The 11089-nt window shown below is 37.6% G+C and overlaps 2 protein-coding genes across 2 annotated transcripts; both read left to right on the top strand.

Annotated features, from left to right (window-relative positions):
* Positions 1 to 552: 552 nt before the first annotated feature.
* LOC140165966 (uncharacterized) lies at positions 553 to 3457 on the top strand. The gene is made up of 2 exons (XM_072189325.1): positions 553 to 790; positions 1557 to 3457. The coding sequence occupies exons 1-2, from the start codon at positions 578 to 580 to the stop codon at positions 1779 to 1781; spliced, it is 438 nt and encodes a 145-aa protein (XP_072045426.1). The 5' UTR covers positions 553 to 577; the 3' UTR covers positions 1782 to 3457.
* A 1814-nt stretch (positions 3458 to 5271) lies between these two features.
* Positions 5272 to 9799, top strand: LOC140166720 (uncharacterized). The gene is made up of 5 exons (XM_072190219.1): positions 5272 to 5622; positions 5979 to 6147; positions 6544 to 6602; positions 7002 to 7562; positions 8280 to 9799. The coding sequence occupies exons 1-5, from the start codon at positions 5272 to 5274 to the stop codon at positions 8502 to 8504; spliced, it is 1365 nt and encodes a 454-aa protein (XP_072046320.1). The 3' UTR covers positions 8505 to 9799.
* The last annotated feature ends 1290 nt before the right edge of the window (positions 9800 to 11089 follow it).

The following is an 11089-nucleotide window of genomic DNA, read 5'->3' as shown; positions in this document are numbered from 1 at the left end:
ATAATTGTTAACTTTGTTAAAATTCTGGGCTTAGTTCTCCTTGGCGTTTTGTGCATCGCGTGAGCAGGAAAGACGCCGAACAATGTCTCGGCTTGAAAGCTCGAAGCCTGCATGCCCACTTCTTTTGCACACTGTGCAACATCTAACCTTGATGACGATGGCATTTCATTGATCTTTACTTTTGTAAAATTACTTATTAAGTGTTGTTTTTATTTTTCAAAATACTTTCAGTCCTACACGCCTTCACAAAGTCCACTTCAATCACCAACGTTACCCAAGGGTTCCGGTCCTTATTCACCGATGACTAAAAAGAAATTTAATTTGTTAAAAACAATCAGTAAAGTGAAATGGAAACACAAGAAGCAGGAGAAGGAGGAGCCATCGCCTGGTGATATGGCAGATGATGAACTCACTGAAGACCCATATGCCGATCAAAACGTCGAGAAAAGAGTCTCTAAAAAGAAAGTACGTCATCGAAGTCCTTACGACGACTTACCAATGCCTTTAGAGCACGGACCTTCTACGCCACCGCCGCCATCCCTCTTACCGCCCAATATCGTATGGTTCCGAATCCGATATGTCAGAATATGAGCTAGCTCCGCCACCTCCGAGTGGACAACGTGTTCAACCACCCAGACCTCCCGTCTCAAAACCACGTCATAATCGGCCATCACACCAACTTCCAGTAGGACAAAGTGATACCAACCCATACAGTGACCATCTGCCTACTAAAACTATCGGGATTGTTCAACCTCAGATGGTTCAATCCGCCAAACCCTCCAATGAGGAGGTAAGTGTTCAACGCAGTATCTATTCCCGATTCCAAAAAAATACAGCTCTAATTTTGTTGATTTTTAATTATTATCCTGTATTGTCAAATGAAACATAGCTAAATCCTAATCTTTTAGGTAGAAGTAACTGAATACAAATTAAATTATAATGTTTGGCCAATTTTGGGATGGCATGTTAGGGTGTTTTTGTATGCTGTGTTTTTGTATGCTGTAACAATAAAATTCAAATGACTAAGACTATTTCAGGGTATGCAAAATGCATTACAACCATTTATTAAAATCTTTAACTAAAAATAATAAAATTATGAGCAAACTCATATAGCCTATTACTCAAAATGTTGAATGCTTAGACGAGTCTTTGGATTGTGTGACTGCAATTGAGAAAACGTGCAAAATTGTATTTTTAAGGCTCTCCACGTTAAACGGTCAAAGTAGCCAGCGGGCTTTTTTTACACTTTACCTTTTTATTTTATTTTATTTGCTTTTATTTTGGCTTAAAAATGAACAGAATACCTCCATGACGTTATTACTAATGTCATTTCAGCAATCAGCATTTTGGGTAAAGAATAACAAAATTTAATTTGACGGAAATCGAACATATAATTATTTTGCCTTCAATCTGTACTCAGTGCGCTGTTTAGCTAATTGGTCTAAAGTTAATCGCTCGTCGTTCTACTCGTTATGCGCGTATAAATTCAGTGTAATTTATCCTATGGCCTTTCCAAAAATAATGACACAAAATCTATCGTATTTATTTTCCTGCAGGAATTTCCAAGAGAGTTGTGTCATCTCAGTGTAGGAGCTGTAGCTGAAACACTACACAAGTTGAAGATACCAGATGATGTAGTTGGAAAATTCAGAGAAGCACAAATAGATGGACAAATTTTTGTCTGTTTAGATGATATCATACTCGAACAAATGGGAGTAGATCCACTGAATAAACTAAAGATTACCAAGTTCAAAAATGGTTGGCGACCTAATATCACTTAATGTTTAATTAAAGTAGCAATAATTATAAGCTATCGAAATAAATGAATCCTACATGATATTTGGGTACATGTCAGAACATTACAGATCGAAGTAAAATGGAACACAACACTATTTTCACAAACGAGACAAAGCTATATAGTTAACAGTTTTGTTACTGGAACTAATTGGCGGTCATTTTCTTCGGAAAGGGGGGGGGGCATGAATATGTCACTGTCAGTAACTGTAAATAATTCCCAAAAAGGTCATGTGATATGTAATTTTTCCTCTAGATTATATTGAAAGCGTGCGCGCACAAAATTGTGATTTCGCTATTTCATTTTGTTACTTACTTTATTTGGAAAGAATGTGAGTGTTTAATTGGAATTTTAGTCAATATTTAAATGACACTTTCATAGCCCCAAGCTATTTATAACTTTATGCACCTCCCCATTTTTTGGTGTAATAAAATCATGACCATCTCGCCTATTTGGTGAAACAAAACTATGAACCCATATATTCATGACCCATCCCTTCCGAAAAATTGACCGCCCTGAGACATGATGATGTGAACTATCTTCAGTAGATAGCAATATTAGCCTGATCTGAAGTGAAATATCTTCAGTAGATAGCAATATTATCACGATGTGATGTGAGCTATCTTCAGTAGATAGCAATATTATAACACGTGAGCTAACTTCAATAAATATCAATATTAGCACGATCTGATGTGAGCTATCTTCAGTAAATATCAATATTAGCACGATCTGATGTTAACTATCTTCAGTAGATAGTAATATTAGCATGATCTGAAGTGAAATATCTTCAGTAGATAGCAATATTAGCACGATCTGATGTGAGCTATCTTCAGTAGATAGCAATATTAGCCTGATCTGAAGTGAAATATCTTCAGTAGATAGCAATATTATCACGATGTGATGTGAGCTATCTTCAGTAGATAGCAATATTATAACACGTGAGCTATCTTCAGTAGATATCAATATTAGCACAATCTGATGTGAGCTATCTTCAGTAGATAGCAATATTAGCACGATCTGATGTGAACTATCTTCAGTAGATAGCAATATTAGCACGATCTGATGTGAGCTATCTTCAGTAGATCATAGCAATATTACCATGATCTGATGTGAGCTATCTTCAGTAAATAGCACGATATGATGTGAGCTATCTTCAGTAGATAGCAATATAAGCACGATCTGATGTGAGATATCTTCAGTAGATAGCAATATTAGCACGATCGGATGTGAGATATCTTCAGTAGATAGCAATATAAGCACGATCTGATGTGAGATATCTTCAGTAGATAGCAACATTAGCACGATCTGATGTGAGCTATCTTCAGTAGATAGCAATATAAGCACGATCTGATGTGAGATATCTTCAGTAGATAGCAATATTAGCACGATCTGATGAAGTTACGATGATCTGATATGCGCTACGCACCTTCAAAAGATAGCAATAAGCGTGGACTATTTTTTGCAAGCTACGGAAATGAAATGACGCGAGGACACGACTAGACTTAGTCACCAGAAATTATGCACTTGTTAAAGATAATCATTCAAATAGTTTTCAAACTATTTAATTCACACTTGAAATATAATTATTTGATTGATAGAGAAGAATCAATAGTTCAAGTATGGGCCAAAAATGATATAACTTTTAATTTGTTTCAACACTCAACATACGTTATTTGGATATATATCTATGGTAAATAAACCGATCAATAAAATGAGAGAGTAGTATATTTTCTTCTTATTATTTTTATTTTGTTATCATTAAATTATATTCCGTTGTTTTACTTTACACCGCGACGTGACAACAACTCTTTCTTTACTACTGCATTGTCGTATTTCAAGAAGAACAGCGCATACTAATTCCTGTCAGTCAGTCAACTTCATTGAAAGAAATGATACCACAATTAATCATTGAAAATCCACATAATAGTTATAGTTTAGGCCTACATCATTATAGGAACTTAGGTTAGAGTTCAACAAGGAAGTATGATACTAAATAATTTGAAATCAACCATGCGTGATTTAAAAATCAGACACAGTATTTGCACAGGCAGACGCTGATCAACATGATCATCTTTGATACGTACCATATGTTATAACTATCATTATCAACTGCATAAAGTGTCAACTAACTTTAAATTGTACGCATTCTTTATACCACGCTGGCATTTTGATATTGCAGACTATAGTGTGCGAGAATGAAACTTCATCAGTAGTCATTTTAACAATTCAACTCCATATTTTGCAGCTTGGTGACTTTTTAATGTTTCAAGTGGAATATGATATTATGCAGTCATGATATTTTAACACCTACAGCTATATAGACTACATTATGTCATCATGGCGGACGGTGTCACAAAAGACGGCTGGTTAAAACATGAACAATCCGTATTCGAGATCAACCATTCATTTCAGCCACCATTTTACGTTGAAACCGTTGGCGGATATTACGATGAGGATGACGAGCTGTGTTTTTCTGCCGGTGATAGATACGTTATTTTACATAAACTGAAGATCGAGAGTGTTATTGCCAATGCAGTTCCGGGTTCACATCACTACGTCAATTTGAAGATTCCCCTAGACTATGCAGGGAAGTTTTACCCAATGGCTAAATTGCGGACACAAAGCCATGATGCACTTCCACTAAGTGAGATACTGTCCTCCAATAAACTTCCACTAGATGTCCGTCTTGGAAACCCTAAACAACACGGGAAACCATTTCTGGAAAAACTCTGTGGTAAACTCGACTGCGTTCTCAAACTTTCAGATCAGGTTTCAGATGAATATTTCTTAGGAAAATCCCTTGATGGAAAATTGGTTCTTCTGTTTTCGACGGAAGTGGATATGCGTTTTCTGGTGAAAAGGGTAACTATCCACGACGTGAAACATCTTCTGTTCAACATGGCTGATATTAAGAGCGACATATTCATAGCAAATGCAGAAAATCCGTTGATACAGTTTTTTGAATTAGGAGACGCTGTAGACACTCGAGCACCGCCTAGACGACCACCAAAGCCTTCAAGCCCAAGAAGCCCGTTGCCTTCTAAAGAAACGCTCCAAAAAGATGAGCATAGAAAGGTTCCTGGTAAAATCTGTCAGATAGACGATCACAAAGAAGATTCTGGTAAGAGTAGCATTTACGAGGTAATAACTCCAAGCTATCCCTTGAAACCAGCGACGAAACCGAAACCATCGAAGCAGAACCTAGAAACCAATCGATCCGAATCTCAAACTTTACCTGCTTCATCAAAACCACATCCCCTTGAAGTCCTACTCTTCCTTTGAGCCCCGGATTACGCCGTACAAATTGGACTCAACTCGAGAAGCATGAAAGTAGCAAAACATCTCCCTCAGATTCTCGTGAGAATGCCCAAGGACACGTCGCTACTGTAAAAGCTCTCTCTCCCCTAATCCCTCCCGTAAGTCCACGACCACGTCGAACAAACTGGAAGCAACCAGGGATTAACAAACCATCTCCAATGGATTCTCGTGAGATTGATCAAACGCATGGTGCTGCAGCCATCACTCTCAAGAGAAGTTCCACTCCACCTCCTGTGAGCCTAAGTGCACGCATTACGAATTGGAAGCAATCGAGCAATCATGCAATCACGGATATAACTCGTGCAGCGGAGTCTCGCGAGAATGCCCAACCCTTTGACGATTTAAGTCAGATAGCGCCATTGGAACATCCGTCTCCATCAGGAGTTTCTCTTGATGATCTTACGAAGCCAACAGGGCAGCAAAATGTTGTTTTCTCTTTTCCAGAATCAAATGTGTTTAAGAGAAGATCACAGAGTGACAAGAAAAGACCTGCGTCTTTGCATGATGAGGTCGTTACCACCAACTTAATGCACGGTAAGTTTGCTTTGGGGATCTATGAAAGCATTGGGCGAAAGATACAATCATTTAGGTGAATATACATTTATAGCTGTATAGATCCCCGGGTAATTTATGGCGAATCACAAGGTTGTAAGTTTGGCAGATTAATAAAAGGGAAGCAATATCTGGCACATGCATTTGGAGCCCCTTTAAGAAAATGCAAATTTAGCAAACGATTTTGAAAATCTACCCTACTGCGGCACGTCATTGAACAGCCTTAGATAGTAGCGCACGTTAGTTGTTGTTGGATAATTTATTTCGTTTCATCATTGAAATAAATATAAATTCTGATCTAATCTCCCAACAGGCGGAAAAGATGACAAAAAATGATTTGTCCTCTCTCCCTCCCCTTCCATCATCTCCTCATCTCCTACGAAGACCACCTCCTCTGCATCTGGCCTCTCATCCAGTTAATGAAGATAAAGCAAACGAGAAAAGGACTGCTACAGTACCTAGACATCAATTTGATGACGACGGTAATTTGAAATTGAAATTATCATACACATTTTTTATAAGGAATCGCCTTCAAACCTGACACAGATGCTTCTTAAACTTTAAAGAATGGTATCATGATTATGATAAATTAAAGTAAACTAGAAAATGGCGCAAATTGTACCAGTAACCGATAAACGCCAATAATAAGCTCCACATCTCAATCGGGAGCTTCATTTAGTTCTATATCTCGTGAAACTGTCAAATTGTTCAACATGCTGGCGTATACTTTGGAAACATTTTTCCTTTTAATGTTTGCAATGATCATTACCTCCCAGGAGGATCAGACGTGGCTTGTTCCTTTTTAAATGATTAAAACAAACCGTCAATCTATACATGTACAACTACTACGATTTCTTATAATCACTTTCATTTTATAGTTACAGACTCTGACAGCGATCGTAACAGCGATGAATACGAATCACTGGAACAGGAAGAAGTAAGTTTTTACAAATTTCCACTTCACACTTATAAGTCTGACAAAGTCGGACATTCTTATGTATACGGCATTTTCCCCGCCGCGACAGGTATTGCGTTTTTGGCTCTCCGCTGCGCGTTTCGGTTCTCCGCCGAGAGCTTCACTCACCGGCTGCAATTTTTCGCTCAAATAATTGTTAACTTTGTTAAAATTCTGGGCTTAGTTCTCCGTGGCGTTTTGTGCATCGCGTGAGCAGGAAAGACGCCGAACAATGTCTCGGCTTGAAAGCTCGAAGCCTGCATGCCCACTTCTTTTGCACACTGTGCAACATCTAACCTTGATGACGATGGCATTTCATTGATCTTTACTTTTGTAAAATTACTTATTAAGTGTTGTTTTTATTTTTCAAAATACTTTCAGTCCTACACGCCTTCACAAAGTCCACTTCAATCACCAACGTTACCCAAGGGTTCCGGTCCTTATTCACCGATGACTAAAAAGAAATTTAATTTGTTAAAAACAATCAGTAAAGTGAAATGGAAACACAAGAAGCAGGAGAAGGAGGAGCCATCACCTGGTGATATGGCAGATGATGAACTCACTGAAGACCCATATGCCGATCAAAACGCCGAGAAAAGAGTCTCTAAAAAGAAAGTACGTCATCGAAGTCCTTACGACGACTTACCAATGCCTTTAGAGCACGGACCTTCTACGCCACCGCCGCCATCCCCTCTTACCCGCCCAATATCGTATGGTTCCGAATCCGATATGTCAGAATATGAGCTAGCTCCGCCACCTCCGAGTGGACAACGTGTTCAACCACCCAGACCTCCCGTCTCAAAACCACGTCATAATCGGCCATCACACCAACTTCCAGTAGGAAAAAGTGATACCAACCCATACAGTGACCATCTGCCTGTTAAAACTATCGGGATTGTTCAACCTCAGATGGTTCAATCCGCCAAACCCTCCAATGAGGAGGTAAGTGTTCAACGCAGGAGTACCTATTCCCGAGTAATTTTGTTGATTTTTAATTATTATCCTGTATTGTCAAATTGAAACATAGCTAAATCCTAATCTTTTAGGTAGAAGTAACTGAATACAAATTAAATTATAATGTTTGGCCAATTTTGGGATGGCATGTTAGGGTGTTTTTGTATGCTGTAACAATCAAATTCAAATGACTAAGACTATTTCAGGGTATGCAAAATGCATTACAACCATTTATTAAAATCTTTAACTAAAAATAATAAAATTATGAGCAAACTCATATAGCCTTTTACTCAAAATGTTGAATGCTTAGACAAGTCTTTGAATTGTGTGACTGCAATTGAGAAAACGTGCAAAATTGCATTTTAAGGCTCTCCACGTTAAACGGTCAAAATAGCCAGCGGGCTTTTTTTTACACTTTACCTCTTTATTTCAGCTTAAAAATGAACAGAAAACCTTCATGGCGTTATTACTAATGCCATTTCAGCAATCAGCATTTTGGGTAATGAATAACAAAATTTAATTTGACGGAAATCGTACATATAATTATTTTGACTTCAATCTGTACTCAGTGCGCTGTTTAGCTAATTGGTCTAAAGTTAATTACTCGTCGTTCTACTCGTTATGCGCGTATAAATTCAGTGCAATTTACCCTGTGGCCTTTCCAAAAATAATGACACAAAATCTATCGTATTTATTTTCCTGCAGGAATTTCCAAGAGAGTTGTGTCATCTCAGTGTAGGAGCTGTAGCTGAAACACTACACAAGTTGAAGATACCAGATGATGTAGTTGGGAAATTCAGAGAAGCACAAATAGATGGACAAATTTTTGTCTGTTTAGATGATATCATACTGGAACAAATGGGAGTGGATCCACTGAATAAACTAAAGATTATCAAGTTCAAAAATGGTTGGCGACCTAATATCACTTAATGTTTAATTAAAGTAGCAATAATTATAAGCTATCAAAATAAATGAATCCCACGTGGTATTTGGGAACATTACAAAACGAAGTAAAATGAAACAACACATTTTCAGCAACGAGACAAAGCTATATTAACAGTTTTGTTACTGGAACTTATTGGCGGTCATTTTCTTCGGAAAGGGAGGGGCACGAAGATGTCACTGTCAGTAACTGTAAATAATTCCCCAAAAGGTCATTTGTTATGTAATTTTTCCTCTAGATTATATTGAAAGCATGCGCGCACAAAATTGTGATTTTGCTATTTCATTTTGTTACTTAATTTATTTGGAAAGAATATGAGTGTTTTATAATTGGAATTTTGGCCAATATTTAAATGCCACTTTCATAGCTAGCCCCAGGCTATTTATAACTTTATGCACCTCCCCAAAGAGCTTTTATAAACAAGGAGAGGCAATAGATTACGTAACGCATTGTTCTTTTGTGCCGATTTGATTTACCGACACGCTATTCATCGAGAGGTATCTTTTGTTCGGGACAAAGGGCTTCCGCCATTAAATCGGTAACTGACCTAACAGAGTATTAACGCTATAATAGGCAGGCTACTGTCAATAAGTGAGTCACGTGAAAGCACCGTCACGAGCGAGAGGTACCTTTTGTTCAAATACAACCCAATGGTGGGCTTGAGTTGTCATATGCACACAAAAGCACACTTTACCGTCGATGTACATTATTATTTACCACCCATCTTAATTTAGGCGCCTCATTTAAATAAATTCAATGATCGATTACCCATAACAGCGTGTTATTGCTGCCAGGTATATAGGTCTTTCTGTGTCACTTTCTATAATTAACTTCCAAACATTAAAATTTCTAGTGTGGAGATTTTTGATAAGCTGGTTGATAACCTTATCCAAGCTCCAAAGATTCCTCGACATGTTTATTCTATTATGATTGAGAAATGTTTTCCTGAAAAACGTATTTGTTTTTGGAATGAGTTCGCTGATTACCCTGAGGACTTGGAATGGGATCAAATTCATCTTCGTAATCTTAAATGTTCAATTGATAAACAGAGATACAGAGTATTTCATTGCTAAAAAGAAAAACAAACTCTCATGCCACTTTCGTAAATGGAGATTTGACATCTAGATTTCTGGTAATTTTGAATTATTTATACATTTTTGTAGACTGTGACTGGATTATATTGTGACCTTGTGCATATGCGCATGTTATTAGTGTATCTGGGTAGAAGTGACTGCATAATTTGTGTAACCATTTTTGCTACCTTTTTTTGTTTTGTTTATTGTGTGTGATTTGTTGTTAATTGTCTTAATTATTTCTTGTTTCTGAATAAAAATCAATAAATATTGAAAGATAAAAACAGAAGACTGTTATAGCTGTTATACTGGGGTTCAGACTTTCAGAATACAGGGTGTCCCAGAATGATTTGTACCGGGAAAGATGGAATTTTTTAGGTATGAAGGGCATGTTGAATGGTCATATTGTTTTGCATTTTAAGTTCTACATATAGTTAGCTTTCTCAGATTTTTTAGTTTTTAAAAATTTGACGTTTCTAGTAGAAGTTATAGAAGATTGCGTAAAAATGATGAATTCTAAGTTTTGACAACGCAACCTATTTTGAAAATCTGTAACATTACTAACCGTTCAGCACAAAGTTATTTGGAAAAAGTTATGCAGGTATTTTAGTTGTGCCCTGTTCATATTTCCACTAAATAGCCGATATCTATCTATTATTTATGACGTTACGAAGCAATCATTATATGGAATTAAGGATTTGTGGCCTAATCAAATTCTCTCTTTGGCGGTAGTTTTAAATATAGTTATTGTGGTGTGAGGTCCATGTCATTTGAAATGCTTGCAGAGATCGAATTGGTTGTGGTACAGAAAAGTCGGCTCCTCAATTCACTGTACAGCAGCGTGGATTTCTTTCAAAAACTTACTGGCAAACCGGCAGCTATGTTGAGACGCAAAGAAGATTCATTAGACGATAGTGTATAACGTAAAGAAGTTTGACGAGCACGGAACTGTCAGGAATCGGCAGAGTGAAGCTTCAGGTGCTCGTAAGACTGTAAGAACTAGAGCGAACATTGCAGCTGTCCGGCAAGCTTTAAGGCGCAACCCCAACAGTAGTTGTCGTCGAAATGCTGTGCCAAACATCCCACGTTCTTCATTTCATCGTATCGTGCCATTTTTCAAAGGTATGCGAGTCGTTTTTCATCGATTTTACATTATTGCATGCCACGCCAAAACAAATAAAGGTAGCGTGCTGAAATTAACAGAATAGGTAGGAGACATATCCAACATTATAATGCTGGTATCAAAAATAGATACACTGCCCGTCTTCTATTTTTAGTTATTTTTGCAAACACGGTACAAATCATTCTGGGACACCCTGTATTTGCGTACTCACAGCTGTAGACCTTTCATTTTGGGCATGAAAGTTTTATTCAAATTTTGACCTCCAAACAGTCGTCAATAATCGACTAGTCGCGACTATTTGGATCCGAATAGCCGACTACTAAAGAAGCTGAAGTTGTGCAACCCTAGTGTGTACCCACAGTTGAGTCCGGGAATA

This window comes from Amphiura filiformis, chromosome 12, assembly GCF_039555335.1.
Source record: "Amphiura filiformis chromosome 12, Afil_fr2py, whole genome shotgun sequence".
Taxonomy (NCBI): Eukaryota; Metazoa; Echinodermata; class Ophiuroidea; order Amphilepidida; family Amphiuridae; genus Amphiura; species Amphiura filiformis.
The sequence above is the reverse complement of the archived record's forward strand: the minus strand, read 5'-3'. Positions and strand labels throughout refer to the sequence as shown.